Source organism: Cydia pomonella, chromosome 8, assembly GCF_033807575.1.
Source record: "Cydia pomonella isolate Wapato2018A chromosome 8, ilCydPomo1, whole genome shotgun sequence".
Taxonomy (NCBI): Eukaryota; Metazoa; Arthropoda; class Insecta; order Lepidoptera; family Tortricidae; genus Cydia; species Cydia pomonella.
Genome location: NC_084710.1, coordinates 22883840 through 22907015, shown reverse-complemented (window position 1 = coordinate 22907015; position 23176 = coordinate 22883840). Strand labels below are relative to the sequence as shown.

Sequence of the window (23176 nt, the reverse complement as noted above, 5' to 3'; positions counted from 1 at the left end):
CAATAACTTACTTAAATTGGCTGTTTCATACATTTTGGCTGCCTGACCTTGATATTTTCTATAGGAGAGTAATTATAGCAGGTAACTAAATAAACATCCAGTATGTGTACATTTAGCTACCTTGATTTACTTTTATTCATGTCCAAAAAGTCCGCCGTAAGTTTTTTGACAGTGTCCGGCACTCTAATGGAAGGCCGTAGAAGCCACAACCAAGAACAGTCAACTACTACTTAATTAACCTGTGCAATTACTTACACATATGTATTTATTTGTATTTTGCTGTGTCACTTTTCTTTGCGACTAACTGTGCAATGTGTATTTAAATGTGCTTGCAAAATGTCCCTTTGTCGATTTCGAATGCCCACAAATGCCCTTATTACAAAACGATTCGAACATAAAATGCCACATTTGCAAAATATCCCGTTTCAAATGTTCGCGATATTTTCAAAATGTTCCGTTCATTCATTAGTATCATTACATTATAGTCGACTTTAATTTGTAAAGTACCTTCGATAATAAAGTTGTAACATCTTTTTCGAACTTTCGATATTTCCTTTTTTTTACAAATTAACGTTTTGCGAAAGTGGCATTGAATGTAAGTGCGTGGCAACACAAAGATACAAATGGGGTATTTGACTGTATTAGAGAAACGTAGACAGCAGTTATTTTTAGACACTATTTATATTTCATAATTCGTATAGAACTATAAAGAGAAGGTAACTTGATCGTGACGTCATTTGCTAGTAGTTCATATAAATTCCATAGAAGCAAATCGTTTTGACGGTTCAAAAAAAGAAACTGATTTGACTAGTAGACAAATACCCTATTGTTCTGCTCTATCACGCAGAAAAACCGTAAGTGACATTGGAATGAGTTTCCATAACGTCTCTTAAAAACCTTTAGCAGAACACTGATTTAAACTTTCACGAATTTACATATTATTAACTAAGTCCCGTTTATATTAGGTTAGGTTAGATAATACCAGCTCAGAGGCCTATAAAAAGGCGAGTTTTCATTTTGACAAATAAATTTGCATTTGAGGTTTCATTACATTGCAGTGTCTAATCAAACGATTGAATGCAGTTTACCTTAATAGTCGGCAATGAATCGTAAATTGCATGCAAGTTGTTGCTAATCTAAGCCTTGCTTTAGGTTGATATAATATAATTATTTTCTTTTAACGTCATTTTGTTGGTTTAAAGTTTACGAATGGTCGGACAGTATTGACTTACCTACATTTGATGATACACACTTATTTTCTTATTAAATATTCCACAAATTGTAATTTGTACTAAATAATAATAAATAAAAAAGAAAAGGGAGCTATATCTACATTATTTACACAAACAATACAGTCAACGATAAAAGAAATATAATGTGCATAAAAAAGGCTATTCTTACGAAGATTATGCTGACTGAACAATATGACTAGACTAGAAGCACTAATGAATAGAGATTTTGACACAATTTCCTAAATGTACAGTCAAATGCAAAATTGGCTTAACACAATACCGATTTTCAACAGAAACCGACTGGGATTTACACAAACGCAGTCTTAAAACATAATACATACTAAACGTCAATCAACAGCCGAACAAACCAAAATACATATAAGTTATTAACCTTAAATATTTAACACTTGACTAATTTTTTACCAATATGTATGTATTAACATGTTGATGAAAAGTGATTTTGTACAATATATACACAGAAACCCATAAGATTGCTTAGCTATTCTGCCCTCAGAATACTGGATTTCTGGTTGTGTCTTATTAATAGCCAAAAATACTACCAGTAGGCCAATCAAATTAGATTTTTTCCAAGAATGAATTCCCCACTTGGTCCTAAATGTGTGTAATCCGACTTTGCGCAAACCCAGGGCGTATGCATAAAATTTTGCTTTTCATTTTTTTGCTTGTAGATCGAAAACGGTACGACCGACGGAAAATTTGTTCTAATCATAATAAAAATTGATATCTGAGGATCCTAAAGGAACCTCAATATGAATTCGTAGTCCAAGTTGTAAGAAATTGCCGCCATTTTGAATTTATTTATTCTTGGTATGATCATGTTAAAAATCCGAAAACGCCTTTTCACCAGTCTCTGGTGCACCAAACCTTGCTGATAGTGCCATTGTTATCGATGGTGGGTTCCTTCTACGTCGAGTGATTTGGCAATCCAAGGATAAAAAATATCTCCTAAGGCACCAAAATGTATGCACACTCCTGGGATTAAGCCAACTTGGATTACACGCATTTAGGACCAAATGAAGGTATAAAAATGAATTCCAGCTTGCTGGGAATTAACTCCTCAGAACGCTTTTTATGGATCTAATTTTATTGGCCTTCAGAACAGTTTGAACGTTTGTACGTATTTAGGACTTTAGACGATCGTACAGTTTAGTGTTGCCTGGGGGTAAAAAAGCGAGTCCACATTATACAATTCATTTGTTTTGCAAAATGTGAGATTCTTTGCGATAAAACCCTGGTCAATTATTTTTGTCGCCGCGTTGATTATTGAGGATATAATAGTAGGTAATAGACGAGAAAAATTGTATTGTTTAAAGTATCTCCAGATCTGAATCTACTGCATCTCATTTTGGACCTTAAACCTATAAAACAAAATTCAAAACCCTACTGTAATAATACCCGGTGATACCAGGGTATCACGAGATGCGGAAGTAGGTTTGGTAGGCGAGCCCGAGCGCTGTGGTCGCGAACCACGCGAACAGCGACCACCACGTCGCGAACCCGAACACACCTCGGTATACTTCTTGAGTAAATACCTGCGAATAAAAAAGTTTGCCATTTTATAAGTTAGGTAGTTGTTAAATTTCATTCAATCATCATTCGTTAAGGCGTCATTAATTTCATTAAGTAAGAGTAATATTTGAGAGACTGGCCAGTTGTAGCTCAAAACCGGGACGAGTGGAAGAAGAGGGGGGAGGCCTTTGCCCAGCAGTGGGTAATAATAAATAAGAGTAATATGACTTTTGCCAGTTTTTGAACTCATCCCTAAGAATAAGAATAGGTTGACACTATTATTTTATTACGTAAGAATCTAAAGGAAAATAATTTTTGTGTCTAGAATTTCATTTTTGGTACAAGGTTTTATCGCTGACTGTACTTTTCTTTTTCACAGACAACTATACTCAATCGAGACAATTCTAAAAACCCCAAACACAATTAGGTTGCGTTGTTTTATCACAGAGTTCCTATGCCCACCTCCTGTCTGCATCATCGAGCAGCTCGATGGTACCATAATATTGCATTATCACCCGACTTACCATATGTATGTAAATTTTCAGCTTCATCGAAAACCAGGAAGTGCGTCTTGGTGTTTTAGTTTTTATTTTTTAAATAAATATTTTTTAGGACATTTTAATTTTACCTACACGGGTACTATTTTTGAGTAAGTTGCGCTTGCGTGGACCCATATTTTTACACTTGACTCTACATAAAATCCTTTTTTCAAGTAATTTTGCTAATTTTTGTGATAGTAAGAACTATCCCGCCCCAAAACTCCCATCCCATTGTAAGAAAAAATTAAGACATGGTCAACCCCCCTCAACCGTCATCTTATGTAATAAATGAATTAATGAATGGCGCCTAAGGCCCAAACTGAACATTTGCAACCTACTCACCATCTTAAGATTCTCCCAGGCCATCTGATACTGCTCTAAATCTAGTCCTTCTGGAAGGACCTTGTCCTCGGGACTGCACATTTCGTTTCTCTCATAGAACAGGTCGGCCCAGCCGTAGCCGCCTAGAGTTTTGTACATGAGCGCGAAGTAGAGGCACATTATGATGGGGCAGATATACTGGAGGGCTACTACGCAGAGGTAGTAGAATACTGAGGCCACCTGTAATCGAAAAAAGTAATAATCTATCTTTAACAATAAGCCTTTTGACTTATATATTTGGCTGTCAATGCTAACGGTATGAATATCCAATGTAAAGCAAACCCTAAATGGCTCAAGAATTAAAGTCCGTGACTTTACAAGCTTTTATTGCCGACTGAACTTTAATAACGAGACATTTTGCAAACGAGGCATATTTTAGAGAACATTTTGCAAACGAGGCATGTTGTATAGAATATTTTGCCAGGACTAAAAAAGTGTAAATTTTATTTATAATTAAATACCCATTTAGGTGTATTATGACTTACTCGCAGAATGTCCTTTAAACCGTTTCGCAAAATGCACTTCCTCTAAATGGTCCTAACTAAACGTCACGTCTCAAATGCCACAAATGCAAAATGTCCGTTTTTTTATTAAGTACGTTTAGAATACCCCTTTTGCAAAATTACCATGTATTTGTAGCAACTCTTCTATAGTGCCTACTCACTCACCCCTCCCCACCCCCCTGCCCTGATATAAATGTACACCTTTTAGATTTCTGTTTTAACATTTAGATCCAGGTACTTGCCAGCGTCCTGTCCATAGAATGTAAACCTTATTGCAACCGAATAAGATCCATGGTTTCTATATTTTACTGAATACCTTTTCTGCAAATCCACGTTAGTGATTCGCCCAGCTTCGTTACGGCATATCGATGTAGACTAGTGTCCGATCAAAGATTCGTATTCGGCCAGTTTCGGCCAAAAAATCATGCCAAAAATGGCCGAACCTTTCGGCCAAAACGGCCGAAAGTCCCGGCTGGGGCGAGACTTACTAAATAGTACTTCATACTATGAAACTAAACTATGTTACAAAGATCAAAAGTTGGAGAACAATATTAATATATTGATTGATGTATATAGAAATTTATTAGAAAACACTCGTAGTTAATTAGAAAACACAATTCCCCTAATGAGGGCGCCAGTGAGGTCGACGCAGTCTTAATATTAAAAGGGGTTTTATGACATTTTCTCAACGATTTTGAACAAGTGTACTAAAGTTTCGGTTTCGGCAAAAAAAACATGTTTCGGTCAGACACTAGAGCAGCCAGTCGAACCTTAACCTTATCGCTACCACATAAAGCCTATGAATAGCTAATATACCTTTTTCTGCAAGTCCACGTTAGTAATTCGGCCAGCTTCTTTCCTTTGCGCGTCTAGTCTCCTCTGCGCCATGTCCAGATAGGCTTGCAGTTGTCGCGGCATCAGACATACACGTAGAACTACTGATGCTGCTACTAACGCCAAACGGAGGGTGTCGAAGGCGGCACCTGTCATTCTGTAAACGAATTTAACACAAAGATTATTAACTGAAAATGGGGACGGCTGCTTTTGCTTATTATCCTGCCTGGATATTGAAATTTATTGGAGTTTGACGATCGGTCTGGCCTAGTGGGTAGTGACCCTGCCTGTGAAGCCGATGATCCTGGGTTTGAATCACGGTACGGGCATTTATTTTCGTGATGAGCATAGATATTTGTTCCTGAGTCATGGATGTTTTATATGTATTTAATTTTTTTATTTATTTATTAATATTTAGATATTTGTATATTATATATATCGTTGTCTGAGTATCCACAACACAAGCCTTCTTGGCTTACCGTGGGACTTACAAGGAAAGGTACCCAACTGTCCGGTTCCGATTTGATTTATATTTATATATGTTATAGAGTAGTCTAAAATAACGGACACGTATTTTTTTAGCTGCCCAAACTCAACCTATTGGGAGAAATTGTCCTCCAAAGTACTAAAAAGTTACTAAATCTTCTAACTCCTATAGAAAGTGATGCTCAAGCAACTTGCTAGTTAATGGCTGGTTTGAGTATATGTTTGAAAGCAGCAAAAAATAATGAGCACGTGTTTTGTTATATCGGCTAAAACTCATTTTTTCCTAAAAAAATCGACATTCGAAGTTTTATAATATCTTGTCGCTATGGTTACACATAAAGACGGGTGTTTTTTTAGGAAAACTTGAGTTTAAGCAGATATAACACTTGTTAGTCAATTTGTGTAAGAATGTCCCTATAATATTTATTTATATTTATTTATTTATTTATTAACATTATGGAAAATATGTTTACATAATTTGATGTATGTTAACAATAGCTATGAACCTACGTTTCACTTTTTTCGTTAATCATAGTAAAAATTAGGAGTGAAAAACGGACTTAATAAAAAAAAATTAAATGCTCCTTATAATGATTAAAAATTCGGTATAGCTGGGTATAATAGGGGTATAGCTGTGGTTGATATACAACTAATTGTGTCAAAATATTTTCTATTATGTTCATATCTAGAGAGGAAAATGGGGACTACATTTTATAAAAAAGCGACTTCACGCGGGTCCTCCACTTTCGTCTTAACAGAAAGTTCTTTTTGTATCATGAAGTATAGTGAACGTCAGCCCGCGTTTCGTCGAGTTTAATGGCTACTGTCCCGGAACGGCAGCTGGCCTTAACAAGGCTTCATGACACATCAGAAAGGAAGAAATGAGTAACGGATTTTGTAAATCTCTACTATGGTTGTCCACGAGTATAAAAAAAATAGCTCGTGTCATCCACGATGACGCGCAGATTTGTCAAATCTAACCTTTAATAACATGACATTACGAGTGAAAGCACGCGTCTTCGTGAATGAAACGATCTATAAGTTATTAAGCGTACGATTAAGAACTTTGGCGACTTTAAATACGGCAATTTCAATTGAAATGTAAATGGCACAGCCGCCGTCAGATATATCGGAGCGGCCAAGGTGCTCACAATTATCTGAACACGCCTCTATTGTAAAGGCGTTAGAGTGCGTGTTCATATTCATATCGTATATTTATAATAATTCATATTACATGTCACTTTTCATAATTACATTAAAATACTTAAATAAACAACAATTAACAATTACATCAACAGTTAAATTAAAATTAGCATAATAAAACAAATAATTATACCTACAGTTACATTAGGTTACTTAATTAATAAAAATATGCTAAACTGTAGAAAGTGTGCTCGATAAGCAACCGTTTGAGCCTTGATTTAAAACTGGCTAGCGACTGCGCTTCTGTGACGTGTGGTGGCAGACGGTTGTAAACTGCCGGTCCCATTACATGAGTAAGTTTTGCGGATTTCGCCAATTTATGCTTGACGCCGACGAGTTTTCTGGCGTTTCGAAGTCTTCACCCATGGATATCCGCTCTAGTTGAGTATTCGTCAAGGTGACATCGCACGTATGTAGCCACTTGGAATATCACAAGGGAGGGCAGAGTAAGTATCCGAAGATCTTTAAAGGAAGGTCTTGCGGAGGTGCTTTGACCAACCTGCACAATCGCTCGGACGGCTCTCTTTTGCACGTGTTGGATTTGCCATTATGAAATCGCATAATTGTAACATTTTAAGGTACATTTTATTCAAACATTTAAAATAAGGCATAATGTCGGTAGGCGAAGAAACGAGTAGATCATGCCATTTACCTGAACCAGGTATAAAAGGATGATTCTCGCCGGCGAGCGGTCACTTGTTGTGCTACCAGCGCCACGGACAGAGATAAGTACCTTAATCTGATTATTTATTTTGTACTGTATATTTAGATACATTTATTACTGAAAATGTGGCTTAGTGTTAGAAGTATAATATTATGATTATTGTGGTTTATTAAATACTTTTACTGCTATTAAAGTATGATTTTTAAATTATAGCTTATTTAGTTTAAATTACACCTTTTAGCCCATTTAACATGTGATTCATGTATTGCCAGTAAATAAATATCTCTCATATGAACTAAATAGCTTTACTCGCATTTGCCTAGTAAATAATAATTATTTAAAGTAAAACAATGGAAAATGACAATTGTCTTTTCTCTATTCAGTTCACGGTGTTGTTTTATTAGTATTGTTTATATTGTGTTGTATATTTATTCTTTTTAAAACAGTAATAAAAATCACTAGCTTTCAACAATGAGGCAGTTGTATTACCCTTTTTTTATCTTACTCAGCTTCATTTGTTATTTAGTTATGAGATGCCTTATAAATTCCTAATAGTAACATTTTAATATATATATAAAACTAAGTTCAGAAGTGGAGATACGTTTTACCTAAGCGTCTCTTAACAGTTATCGATTGAATGTTTCAGAGTATAGATTCAAATCTGTTAACCAGTCTGCTTACTGCCATCCGACCGATGCCATGACGTTTCTTGGAACCGCTGACAGGATGACGTCGCGCTTCTAACGTTCGACCCTGCTACCAGTGACAACGGAGCTAAGCCACGGAGCAGCAATATCGAGACACTCGGCAAAGAACTTGGATATACTGGGATCGTTATGATTGCCAAAGCCGGTAAGGCCTTTAGGGGCTTTGCATTAAGATAAGATAAGATACATTTTTTGATAAAAATGTACAAATATTACACGTCAATTCGATGTAGATTATTTACCATTCAATACAATGTCCTTATCGTGGTTCAACTCTTAAAATCCAAAGGAGGGTAGGATATGGGAAAACTTTTGTTCTGGATTATAGACTTGTACCCACCTAAGAAACTAAGTAAAGCTGTTTCTTTAAACTTTGACTACTGACTTATATTATGAATATGCGAGAGAAAATTCGGGCTTCTTAGCACTAAAATTAGTTATACAATACCGCAGTTAATCAAGCTAGCTTGTGGTAGTATACGCAATGTAGATTTTAGACTTTTGCCAGTTTTGTTTCAAATTAAAACAAAAAAAAAGGAAAACTGTTACGAGGAATTAAAAGAATCGATAGATACGCTATTTAACTGCCCCTTTTACTGTGTTATAATTTTACCTCAATGGCGTAGGGGATGGTAAACTGCATATTATTTTCGCCACTATTTTAGTCCCTTTAAGATTTTCAGATACTTATTTAGAACTACTAATTTCGGATCTCGATTATGACTAGCTTGTCGTACATCAATATAGCTGCTGATTTACCTGGTTGCATATTAAAGTGTAAACAAAAAAATAAATAATTGATATAGTATTCTACCACATGCTTCATATCCCAGTAACTAAGGTATAACTCAAATTAAGCTTGTCATTCAGAATATTAAGTCTGTTGTAAACTTTGGTCTAAAAGTTTACAAAATAACTTTTAAATATTTTTCAAGAAATTGTCAGATAATTCTAACGATCGAATCATTAAGCACAGTTCAGAATGGAGAGATTTATAAATTAGGCTCGTATATTAAGAAATTATTAGTTATCGCCCCTATCGTTTGACCCCGATTGAGAGAGAGAATTTAAATGAAATAACTAAGATGTATTAAGCAAAAATATGATTAGATTGCAAGCCTCATTATTCAAAGAAAAATCAATCCGTTTATTTGGTTTGTAGGCATTTAACTCAAAACTTGAGAAAACATATTCGATATAATATATAACCTGTAACATTCAACATTTTAAGGACAGTAGACCTAATTAACACCTTTATACTTTTACCTTTTTTTCTTTTTGTAGACCTTGTTATTATTGAAGCGATGGAAAATTCACTTTAGCGACCGAGCGTGTGTTAATTATAGAACTTTACATAAACACAGTGAAATGAGTGAAAAGAGCAGGTACCGTAGGATCAAATTCACAAATTGGGAAAAGCCATGTTTTATACATTTGTTTTGTATAATTTGAAAAATTCCTTTTACTAAATACCGGAAGTGCAGGACTCGTTAAATACAGTTTTCATAAGGCCTGATGGTCATTTGGAATTAATGCGTCATGCTAGGTTTTTTTTTCCAAAAATGTATTTTTTTTTAAATATCTTAGTGATACATAGTAGTATGGTAACAATTGTTGAATAATAACAAAGAAAAATGGGAGAGGAGACCCGAACAGGATGCGGTTCGTCTAGTCATTTATGACCTGACGTTACTAACAGAAGTCCGTATGTACTAGCATCACAGTATTAGTATTGTCATGCTAGTGCCTAAGGGTATAGCGCTATTTTTTTTTAATTAAAAAGGACAATAATGTAATCAGAGTACTTGCATTTTACAGTAAACGGACAACTCCGGCTGAATCTAAATACAGTTCAGATTTAGAAACTCTGGTTATTTACAATGCTCTTAAGATTTTATGGCATTAAAACGGATTTCAATGCCATAAAATCTACAATTATTTAAAAAAAGCTGTCACCGCTTGTTGCAAGTTTTATATTTCACATGTTGACTTCTTAAACTCCAATCCTGTGTCCATCACCTTCTGAATACAATGTATAGTCAATAAATTAAAGCCACAATAAAAGCCCAATTGTGGTTCAAAATAGCACAACATTATGACCCACAGGTGCGATCTCTTGTTGAACAACTTCAAGAGAAAGAACTCTATTCGTCAATATGTGATCATAAATTATTTATTATATTTTAGCGAAAGAGGTATTTCAGGATCATAACAAGTGGAAAACCCGTGGTCTCTGCCTACCCATCCGGAAAATAGGCGTGATTCTATGTATATGTAAATAATTTATTACATTATAAAATACACCCAAACCATGACCCAAAATAGTAATTACGTAAAGGGAGCAGATTTCTTAACTTACAACTGTATTATGATTGTCGCCTGGGTTACAAGGTAATTTTTAAACTACGTAAAAAAAAGCCCCTAAACAAGAGTATTTTGCATCCGATAATTAAAAAAAAACTTGTGCTATTACAGACTATCAATTTAGACTATGCTAGCCCTATCGCACTCTCATGGTGGTTATAAATACATTTGTAAGTTTGATGGTTTTACGAAAAAAAATATATTAAAAACTTTGACTTGAAGGATTTATATTTACTATTCGTGGTATATTTTTTGGCTTGCCCTGCAGTTGGTAATTACTGGTAAAGGGACTAATTTCAGCGCTAATATAGTTAAATTACTGTTTGAGAAACTACATATAGATCATCATATGGTTTCAACAGATACGCCAAGATTTAATGGCCACAAGTAGATCGTTGTGATTCAGCTATACTAATAAGTTGAGAATTTCTTGTGATGATAGGTCAGACTGGCCGAGCTCTTGGGAGAAGGTTTAGCAGTCTAGTGTCCAAAAATGGACCAGATTTACCTTGGAATATTCGTTGATTCGTCGACGGTTTAGGCTCGACTATACTTCTGTTATATCGTAATCATTATTTTTTATAAGATTGTTGTAATGTAATTCTTACCCAGGTATTGGCTGTTGCATTTATAAATGTATTTTTATGTCACTGTATGTTTTAATGACTTGTGAAAGAGCCCTTGAGGCCTACTTGTAGAATACATTTAAAGGTCCATATCGCAATAGTCCAAATTCTGGATCATGATCAATTTGTTTTGCATAGTACAGGAATCTTAATAAAAACTACTGTAGCAAAAGAAAAACTGTGATACTGACCTGGTGAATGGGACTAGCAAAACTTCTCAGTAGACGATTCTTGCTAATTAGTCTTATAGCATTCCGATAAAGATATTACCTACATGGTGTGACACCTGAGGTAATTTAAGAATAAACAATGCAATAAATAACTAAAAGTGGCAGTATTTTTTCGGAGTATGCGTAACTTTTTGCTTGGCCGTGTTGGATATGTGTAAATTGTTTTATTAGTGTAGCAGTCCATTAGGTTGGTCAAAAAATTTTTTTTTGTTATTTTCCACAAGGTTCTTTATTATCTAAAATTCGCAAAAAAATATCCATACAAAAATTTGGAGCAATTAAATATCATTTAGAGGTCACTGTAAATGAAACAATTCAGCCGTACAAACATGTACGAAAATAATTAGACCCATCGATCATTCTTCTTTGGAGATGTTTTAATGGCTCTTTATACGTTTTATTTTAATTGAAATTATAAAAAAAAAATGCTGGTCGTAAATGTTACTTTTTCATGCAAAGTTGGACCACCCTGCAGTTATACATGTAAAGGAATATTTAATAATGTATATTTATGTAAAGTGTATGAATTTAAACCGAGATAAATATGTTATTCTGCTGGTCGGTTATATGTCTGATGTTTGCTTGGCTTCACGTGCAGCAGGTGTTGGAGCATACATGTCAGGGCATATAGCTACTATTATGATTGTTAATTTAATGTACTTGTACTGCTGGTCGGTCACTAGTCTGATGTTTGCCTGTCTTCACGAGCAGCAGGTGTTGGGGCATACATGTCAGGGCTTTTGGCTACAAATATGAATTAACTTTATGTACCTGTACTGCTGGTCGGTCACTAGTCTGATGTTTGCCTGTCTTCACGAGCAGCAGGTGTTGGGGCATACATGTCAGGGCTTTTGGCTACAAATATGAATTAACTTTATGTACCTGTACTGCTGGTCGGTCACTAGTCTGATGTTTGCCTGTCTTCACGAGCAGCAGGTGTTGGGGCATACATGTCAGGGCTTTTGGCTACAAATATGAATGTTAACTTTATGTACCTGTACTGCTGGTCGGTCACTAGTCTGATGTTTGCCTGTCTTCACGAGCAGCAGGTGTCGGGGCATACATGTCAGGGCTTTTGACTACTAATATTAAATTTATGTATCTTTTCTGCTGGTCGGTCACTAGTCTGATGTTTGCCTGTCTTCACGCGCAGCAGGTGTCGGGGCATACATGTCAGGACTTTTGGCTACGTTTATTAGTAAAAATGATGTAATCTAGTATATTATATAGATTTAAAATATAGACATAAGTTCATGATGAAAAAATGTACACGTGCAATATTATATATTATTATGATTTTAATTATTTTTAAAGTTTTTGTACTTCGAGATCGAAGTACTAGTCAGTATGGCCGTGTTGGATTTGCCATTATGAAATCGCATAATTGTAACATTTTAAGGTACATTTTATTCAAACATTTAAAATAAGGCATAATGTCGGTAGGCGAAGAAACGAGTAGATCATGCCATTTACCTGAACCAGGTATAAAAGGATGATTCTCGCCAGCGAGCGGTCACTTGTTGTGCTACCAGCGCCACGGACAGAGATAAGTACCTTAATCTGATTATTTATTTTGTACTGTATATTTAGATACATTTATTACTGAAAATGTGGCTTAGTGTTAGAAGTATAATATTATGATTATTGTGGTTTATTAAATACTTTTACTGCTATTAAAGTATGATTTTTAAATTATAGCTTATTTAGTTTAAATTACACCTTTTAGCCCATTTAACATGTGATTCATGTATTGCCAGTAAATAAATATCTCTCATATGAACTAAATAGCTTTACTCGCATTTGCCTAGTAAATAATAATTATTTAAAGTAAAACAATGGAAAATGACAATTGTCTTTTCTCTATTCAGTTCACGGTGTTGTTTTATTAGTATTGTTTATATTGTGTTGTATATTTATTCTTTTTAAAACAGTAATAAAAATCACTAGCTTTCAACAATGAGGCAGTTGTATTACCCTTTTTTTATCTTACTCAGCTTCATTTGTTATTTAGTTATGAGATGCCTTATAAATTCCTAATAGTAACATTTTAATATATATATAAAACTAAGTCACGCGATAGACACGCATTTCACCACACCAACTGGTAAAGGCCCTCTTGATTGTTCAAAAACGAATGAGAAAGTTGTATTTAATCCACATGTGGGGCAAAGTAATCAGATGCAAATTTTGAGTTGTTTCCTTAAGTTAGCTAGTAGAATTTACTTTTAAATGATTAATTTTTTATTGTGGATTTGATTTCGTTTGAATTTTTGGCATTTCATATTTAGTAGTTTCCTCGTGTTGGTGTGGTGAAAAGATATTTACAACGCGTGTACGGTTTTTACGAACAAGGGAATTACGTACATCAACGAAGTTTCAATAAGTTTTATGGCAGGAGTTTTTTTTACTTTATTTACATTGAAAACATCTAAAAGCGACCATCTAAATTTAAGATTACAAATAGTAGTTCTACAAAGTTTGTTGCAATTATATTCCATCAAGGTATTGAAATATATTTCAGTAGCTGCAAGCATTAGGCTTATGTTCAATAAATGTTTTTGGAACATGAAATGCAACGATACTCTGCCTTAGCTAAATCAATAATTTTCTCTAGCTCGTAGCAATTATACTTACATACGGCGCAGAGCTGTGGGGCCGTGCTGACGAATGGCCCCACAGCTCTGCGCCGTATTGTAGGAGCGAGTGTACAGTGGCAAAATAGCATGACCGTCCTACATTTTTGGGCACCACTCTCAGACGGCGCAGGGCAAGGCAAGCGCTCGATAGCTTGTTACATACTGCTACTACTATATAGCTTGATATATCTGATGGCAACGTGTACTTACAAAGGTTTGTCCATGCCGCTGAACACGCGGACGGTGAGGTAGTGCCTGGCGACGGGCCGGACCCACAGCAGCGCGAGCACGAAGGGCATTGCGAAGTTGGCGTTCAGGAGGAAACTCTTCAATTTGTTGTCGCCGTAGTATCTGGAATCGAACATTGTATTGGTATTGAACAAAAGTTTCTGTAGTCGACTAAGTTAATCGACAACATTTCAATTTTCTGACCCTATAATTTTATTGGTTCTCTACATTTTAATTGTCATCGATCCATACGGCTTAGTCCATTTTAAAAACGATTAGTAGATAGTAACTTAATTATGTTAATCAATTTATCTTTGTTTTGAAATTCAATCAATACGTCGTATTTAACACATTCACTGCCGGGAACCCACCTGGTGGGCGCTCGTGATCTTTGTTCAGATGCCGGACAACCCGCTGGGCGGGTTGTTTTGTACGCAGCTATAGACCTCCGGTTTCTGGGGTAGTGCGCCGTTTTTGGTCTGGCAGTGAATGTAAGTAAGTAAGTAAGTAAGTAAATATTCTTTATTGCACCACAAAGAAGACAAATTAAAAAAAAACAGATTTACAATGTAAAGAAAGGTAGCCTCTTCTTCTCTTCTCTTTCTTTCCGGCCGATTTCGACCATGGCGACCACTTCGACTCCTAGTTAGCTCGGCGCTCATGCGCCCGAAGATGGCTGACATAGCCGATCTTTGAGGTGAACCCGCGCACATTGAGGGCACGTGAGGACACCAGCTAGGTAGTGGTAGTGAATGGACGCAGGCTGGCGCGTTTTCAGCTCGTCGCGTTTAGCGTCGAGGTCAGCTTTACGTTGCTCCTCGAAATCGCGCACATTGCCCTGCACCAGCCTGCGCCACTCAGGACGATGTGCTGCCAAACCTTCCCACCGAGAGGCGTCAATGTTGCATCTTTTCATGTGTCTTTTCTGAACATCTTTGTATCGGAGGAGTTGTCCGCCAACTTTCCGCTTACCCTCCTCTAGTTCAGAATAAAAGATGCGCTTCGCCACTCTCTCCTCCGGCATACGCGATACGTGACCGCACCACCGAAGCTGTCGACGCATTATGTAAGCCTCTATTCCACCGACCTTGGCTCGTCGCAGAACTTCGGTATTCCGTACTCGATCAGACCATCTGATGTTCATGATCTTACGCAAGCATATGAGGTGGAACCTGTCTAAGGTACGAATGTGATGACGGTACACGCACCACGTCTCGGAAGAGTATAAAAGGTTTGGCAGCACGATCGCCATGTACACTGAAATTTTGGTGGCCAGTCTTAAATCGTGCGAGCAGAAGACCTTCGAAACTAGTTTCCCAAACGCTGCAGCTGCCGCACCGATCCTGCTGCTGATCTCAGCGTCAAGGTCACAGTTCGATGTTATAGTGCTCCCCAGATACCGGAATTTGTTGACCTGCTTCAGCACGTCCTCACCAAGCTGTACAGCTAGAGTCTCGTGACCATATGAGTCCAAAGACATCACCTCCGTCTTTTTGACACTAATTTTGAGGCCGTACTTGCAGCAGGCTTGGTGAAAACAGTGGTAACAGTGAGTAATCTTAAAACACTTGATAAGGTCTCCTCTCGCTCTCCTGGCTTTGCGTGTGGGCAGCTTCAATACCTTTAGCCTTTCTTCATAAGGTAGGCGTCACAGCTTAAATGGAATCTTGGTGGCTCTTTGCTGCGCACTCTCTAAAAGGTATCTTTGACAAAATAGGGATTCCATACTTGGAAAGCGTAATCAAGCAAAGGACGGACATATGTTTTATAAATTTTGATTAAAACTTCAACAGATTTTTTTTTGATATATAATCAGCAAATGAGCTGACGAGCCACCTGATGAGAAGCGGTCATCGTCGCTCATGGACATAAGCAACACTATAGGAGCCACTTAAGCGTTGCCGATCCTTGAGAACCCTAAATACCCGCTTCCTGAAGAATCCCATGTCGTAGCGCAAAGGAAATACCTCAGGAGGCAAGTTCTTCCGTTTTTCGTTTTGAAGTTCGGAACCCTAGAAATGTAAAACGTTTACCTTAACGAGTCCCAATGCATCCTGGCCACTCGGAGTCCAGGGAACGTGAACAGGGTCCCGATGATCGCTGCCCAGATAGCGAATGAGAACTTCAAGATCAACTTGGATGCTGGCCCTCTGAAACAAGAATAAAGCTTACTGACCGAGCGAAAGCGAAGGTCTCCCTTTCCGCTTGGAAGCAGATTTTTACAACTACAATAAATATTTGCTGATACAAAATTAATAAAGAATGTTTTGACGAGTGTCCGACCGAAGTTTCGGCCGAAACGAGAGCATAACCGAACCTTCGGTTTCAGTTTCGGTAAAAAAACAAGTTTCGGCCGAAGGTTAGATTACGACCGTAACTAGAGCAAAACCGATCCTTAGGTTTAGGATTCGGTTTCCGCAAAAAACCCGGATTCGGTCGAACACTAGTTGTGACTTGTGAAACACTCTTCTTCTTCCTCGCGTTGTCCCGGCATTTTGCCACGGCTAGGAGCCTGGGGTCCACTTGACAACTAATCCCAAGATTTGGCGTAGGCACTAGTTTTTACGAAAGCGACTGCCATCTGCCCTTCCAACCCAGAGGGTAAACTAAGCCTTATTGGGATTAGTCGGGTATCCTCATAATGTTTGGAAAGCGACTGGTTAATATCAAACATTGTACATAAGTTCCAAAAATCTCACTGGTGCGAGCCAGGGTTTAAACTTTAAACCCATGACCTCCGCATTGAAAGTTGCTCTTAATAATAATAAATAATAAAAAAGTCATTTGAATAAATAAAATAAATAATTACTATAGGACATTATTACACAAATTGACTAAGTCCCACAGTAAGCTCAATAAGGCTTGTGTTGAGGGTGCTTAGACAACGATATATATAATATATAAATATTTATTTCTGCTAAACTACTTGCTACAACCCAGAGGGTAAACTAGGCCTTATTGGGATTAGGACTAGTGATAAAACACTGTCATACAAATATCGCACGTGTCCAAACACGATCGTGTCCAAATGTGATTACTTAAGTAAGAACAGTGAGTACAAACCCAACTAGCAGAGCATTAAAGTTGCTTGAAACAAGAAAATGAGTCAAAAACCGTTTCGTTCTTGTTTCTGACCACTCTGTCACGCGTGCAATGCCGGATTTAGAGGTCTGGAGGCCTCGGGGCAACAAAGGAGTGGAGGCCCCCTGGACCACAATTATTTTCCAAATAACACTAGACCCTACTCATAGTGTTGTGTTCCTGCCGGTGAGTAAGGTTGCCAGAGCTCAACTAGGGGGGCCGGGTTTAGGGTCGGCAACGCGCATGTAACTCCTCTGGAGTTGCAGGCGTACATAGGCTACGGAGACTGCTTACCATCAGGCGGGCCGTATGCTTGTTTGCCACCGACATAGTATAAAAAAAAATGGTAAATTTTCCGAAGTCTCTATTGTGGGGGCCCCGGGGTGCCCTCCCCTAAATCCGGCCCCGTACGCGTGTACTGGTGGCTTCTATCAATTAAATAAAAAAGTCAAGTGCTATAGCATGTGTTTATAGCTGTAGATTATATTTTACTTGAGATAAATCAAAAACTAAAAAAAAGTTTTTGCCAAAAATTTCATTTTTGGTACAAGCTTTTATTGCTGACTGTACTTTTCTTTCCACAGGCAATTAATACTCATCGAGCAAATTCTAAAAACCCCAAACACAATTAGGTTGCGTTGTTTTATCACAGAGTTCCTATGTCCACCTCTTGTCTCCATCATCAGATCAGCCCGATGGTACCATAATATTGCATTGTCACCTGACTTACATATGTATGCAAATTTTCAGCTCAATCGCAAACCGGGAAGTGTATCAAATTAAACTTGCAAGATTTGATTACAAACAGACAACGGTCAGGTGAAAGTAAATAAAAGCTTGTAATAATCTCATACAAAAAGCTCACATTTTTTGGGGACAAAAACACCTAAAAAAAATTTGACCAAAATATGAATATAAAGGCAATTAGTGCATTTTCATCACACTTGCTCGAAAAATACCTTATTTCATGCAGGTTTACTGAAGGACAAAGGCCTATATTGTTCCCGCGGGAGTTATAGATTGTGGAAAAAACTCCCTAGGGAGTTATAGCTTTTTTTTTTTAATAATGTCACTTATTTACACAAACCAAGTAGCATAAATGAGTTTTACTTTTAGAATACTGACGTTTAATCATATTTTTATTTATGTTTAAAATTATTTAATTTGATTAATTTACCAGCCGTTTCAAAATATTTTTACATAATTTTCAAACGTGGCTGAATGCCATCAAATTCCAATTCCAATTCCAAAATGGCGGACGAATGTTCGATATGTCACCGTATTTAAGAATTATTTCGCTTAAAATTAGTTTTTTCTTCGCAAGTGTGATGAAAAACATTGTTTGTAACTCCGGGGGTAAGAATATTGCAAACTCAGGTCGTTAATTCCCTCCAGTCTGCGGCTGTCGGGAATTACCACCCTCGTATCCAAAATTTCACTTACTCCCCTCGTTGCACAATGTACTATAACTCCAAGGAAGGAGGTATTTACTCTTTTAGCTCCCCCAGATTCGAAGATATAAGAAAAATTGCACTCACACAGAAGAAAGCCCCTGGTTCTCCAGAAACTTATGGGCGTTCTCATAAAAGCTGTCATAAGCCGGGTCCACCCCGACCTCCAGGTGGCTCTCGTCCACGATCAGCACCATCATAGCGATGAGGAGGAACACGCAGAAGGCCACGATGCAGGTGGATCGCTCCCCGATGGACTCTTCGCTGGTGAAGTACTGCTTGGTGAGGGTTAGCAGGATCTTACTGGGAATGAGTTAAGGCATTGCTTTTCTTAGGTTTCGTTTTGTCCCCCTACTTCCCTGGCATACCTATATAAAGATCCTCCTCAACTCCTCTGGATGTCCCTCTATTTTTAGGGTTCTTATGGATTCGTCATGCATGTCTGTCTGTATGTCCATCCGTATGTCACAGCTACTTTTTTCGGAAACTATAAGAGCTATACTGTTGATTGACAGGGGCAGTACCAACAGCATTCTGGAGGTAATTGCAGAGAGGGTTGAGAATCCTATACTGGCGCATTGGATTCGCCAAGTTATAGGATTTTTGAAATTTAGAAAATAGGTTACAGGTTGTAATATTATATTAAGTACAAAATTAACATTAGTATCCTAAGTTATAGTAACAAATATGGATAGTTGAAAATCTGAAATAAATATTAAACATAATCTGAAGTAAATCTGAAATTCAATTCAATTAAGATTTTCACACAAAAAATAGAAAAAAAAAAACAATAAATTTTGGGGGTTCCCCATACTTTTTTTTCTATGGATAGGTCTTCAAAAATGATATTGAGGTTTTCTAAACTGAGTAGTTTGCACGAGAGACACTTCCAAAGTGGTAAAATGTGTGCCCCCCCCCCCCCCCCCATGTAACTTCTAAAATAAGAGAATGATAAAACTAAAAAAAATATATGATGTACATTACCATGCAAACTTCCACCGAAAATTGGTTAGAACGAGATCTAGTAAGTAATTTTTTTTAATACGTCTCAAATGGTACGGAACCCTTCATGGACGAGTCCGACTCGCACTTGGCCGCTTTTTTTTTTCTTTTTTGTCTGACTGTATGTGGAGTGTTTTTTCTTGAAGCTTATACTAATAGTAACAGTTTTAGATGATTCACGGTTAGTTTCATTAGACTTAAATTGACCGGGATATAAACCGTTATTACCGTGATGAACAAGATGCATGTAACTGCATCGAAATATCGGAAGCTTCATAAAAAACAATATAAAAGGTAATCACGGTTTATATCATCCGTCAATTTAAGTCTATTCTAGTAGTAATTTTAATTTCCATAGGATACAATGAGAAGAGAACCACCAACAAACACCACACCATGCTCAGGTTGAACTCATCTTTTAGAGGAAATATTGATGTGTAGATCTGAAACAAAGCAAATTAATATCTTTAGACAAGGAGCGAAGGGCTAGAAGGGGCTGAAGGGGGGGTCGTTCATATGGCTGATGGCCAAGGCAAGGGTGAGGGGCATACATACAGGGTATTTTTGTGTCTTTCACCTACTATGATATAATAAATTAAAGTATGTCAAAACAATGCATTTTATTCATTTTAGACATCATGTTTCTTAGAGACATTTACAGCTTAAGACCTACACAATCGATATTTAAATAGAAAAAGTGTAAGTTTATTTTTTCAAAACAACCGGGTTCGATTCCCGAGCTGGGTACAGTTTTTTTTCAAATGTATGAATGCAGTTTTTCTTTTTATCAAAATCGGTGACATGGTTCCTAAGAACAAATCTTCGTATGTCTTATAGTTTCAGACATTCCCATATTGACCGATTTGAATGAGCCACCCTGTATAGCTAGAAATGCCTCTTGGTGATACCTATTGTGACGTTTACACAATAAAAGTATATTTGCGAAACTACATGCAAGTCGACACTCTGTTGTCAAGTGCCGAGCGAGCAGCTGGGTCGCAAAGCATACGATCACAATCTGTGTTTTATTTACCACCTTGTCATACAACGGAGCCGAGACGACACACCCATGTCTTTAGAAATTCCAAATGACCAATATGGTAAAATAATGCCAGCTTATTGACCAGGAAAAGTGTCAGCCAACTTTTGAAGAGAAGAATAAACCACACTAGAAAACATCAGTTTAGGAATGCCAAAAAGCCACAAAAGTTATTTGACTAGTCTAATACTAATCTGTTCTAATCTAAAATTTAATTGTGTATGCCTTGTCACCTTCTTCATATTGTTTAACCCTTAGAGTGGTAGACTGTCGACTCCCAACAGATTGTCATTTAAATTTCAAATTTGATTAATTGAAATAAAATCAAAATTCACTTGAAGAGCTATCAAACTGTCTTAATTGTGTGCCTGTTTTAACTGTCTGCCTGGGTTACCCCTTTAATTTTTGTTATTTTCTGCAGCACCCTGGCAAATGAGGATACCTACTACTAGAATCTAGAGACAGGAAATCGGTCATATTGGATTCTGGTTCCCAATGTTTATGATATAAACACAGAGTTTAGAAACTCCTAGTCTATACTATAGATAATTGACTATCACTTATCACTTGAACCTGTTCTTCATTATTATTTTATGAATCAAGAGGTTGCGGGTTCAAGCCCCGGCTTGTACCAAAGAGTTTTTCGGAACTTATGCACGAACGAAATATCATTTGATATTTATCAGTCGCTTTTCGGTGAAGGAAAACATTGTGAGGAAACCAGACTAATCCCAATAAGGGGTAGTTTACCCTCTGGGTAGGAAGGTCAGATGGCAGGTACTTTCATAAAAACTAGTGTCTACACCAATTCTCAGGATTAGTTGCCAAGCAGACCCCAGGCTTTCATGAGCTGTGGCAAAATTCCGTGACAATGTGATTAAGAAAGAACCACTAATTATGCGCATTGTAAGACATACTGACTGTAGGTCTACTCTATTGACGAAGAGTCCATTAACGTAAATTTATAAAAAATGATAACTACAAATATCTTACCTCTGACAAAATATACACAATACTTGTGTAAAGTGAGAAATCAACTATCCACTGATACTCTGTGTAATATCTCAAGTGTATCACGTCCAAAGCAGTCACCGGCGCCGTCTCTAGCTGTATCTCCAGGCTCCGAGGGACATGAAACGTCTCTGCCTTCCCATTCGACTCATGTTTCCCCCCTTTCTTCCCCTTCGGCTTATCCTTTGGCACACCAGCCAGAGTCTTCAACTCATTGTTATCAGGATACAAGTACCGGTACAACCCTGTCGAACATAATAGCCATCTCGCGAACGAATAATTCCCCAGTTTTTGAATCACTGAGACCATTATCAGAGTTATAACCAGTTGAGCGCCGAGCAGAGCCTAAAAATAAATAAAACGTTTGTTATATTATCAGCTAAACGATGGAGAGTGATATGGTTTTACTTATGTACTGACCATTTTGGGCGGTTTTTCATTGAGCAGTTATTTATACAGTCTAAATTCAATATATTATTTTTAATTCAATTCGCTATAACCTCAATATTCTACACCCACACAAGTATAACGCAACCATTTGATAGAGCAACTTAGAGATGACAGCAGTAACTAGAGAAAAAGCAAGCTATATGCGATTTCTAGTATATAAAAGAGAGATATCCGAAAATGACATTGACGTTTATGCACTACTCAAATCAGTCGGGTAAGAATAAAAGAAAGTGTTTACGAATATGGCTAGTCATAACAATTTATGTAACAAAGAATAATTTTATAGATATTTAATAAAATAAAAAGGCTTAAAATTGGATTTCACACTTTATATAATATTAAAGTTTCTAGACTAAGATAATATTACCAACTTAGAAATTATTTTCTTTAGAATCTAACTTCATAAACGAAATCAGATCAATTGAGCGAAAGAGATAGCGGATGAAAGAAAGAAATGGAAAACTAAATGTGACCAGATAATAATTTCTCCCATAAATAGTGTAGTATTTTAACCAATGTTTAGACTAGGGGTCGTGGGGTTATATTAAATTATATAATATGAATTGACATTGTATTAATATTTTTAGCAATTAACATTGTTGACATATAATATATTTTTTCCGCCAGCATCATTGGTACAATGCCTCAAGGGCCTATTTTAGATATAAGCTAGTTATAGTAATCATCTGTATATATCCATTATGTATATTGTTATTGTCATATATTTTCTTTCTTTTTTTTCATTTAGTTTACTTAACAGATAAAGTTATAGTGTTTATATAAATATATTTGTTTTTTATTGTTTTTGACATTTCGACAATACCTAGGTTGGCCCTAACTATGTATACATTGACTTTTGTTTTTTGTCATGACATTGTTTTATTTATTTATTTTAAATTTTTATGTTTTTTATTTCTGTTTTAATGTTAAGTTGACGATCTTTTAGTAAAAGCCTTTGTTTTATCCTTTTGTGTAAAAT

General features: G+C 36.7%; 1 protein-coding gene across 1 annotated transcript; it reads right to left on the bottom strand.

Annotated features, from left to right (window-relative positions):
- Positions 1 to 1319: 1319 nt before the first annotated feature.
- LOC133520860 (transmembrane protein 161B) lies at positions 1320 to 22807 on the bottom strand. Its single transcript, XM_061855551.1, has 9 exons — positions 22168 to 22807; positions 21730 to 22092; positions 20061 to 20140; positions 18783 to 18998; positions 16197 to 16313; positions 14146 to 14286; positions 5002 to 5176; positions 3644 to 3862; positions 1320 to 2785 (listed from the first exon to the last, which is right to left on the bottom strand). Exons 1-9 carry the CDS (start codon positions 22168 to 22170, stop codon positions 2666 to 2668), a joined length of 1434 nt encoding a protein of 477 aa, XP_061711535.1. The 5' UTR covers positions 22171 to 22807; the 3' UTR covers positions 1320 to 2665.
- Positions 22808 to 23176: the final 369 nt, after the last annotated feature.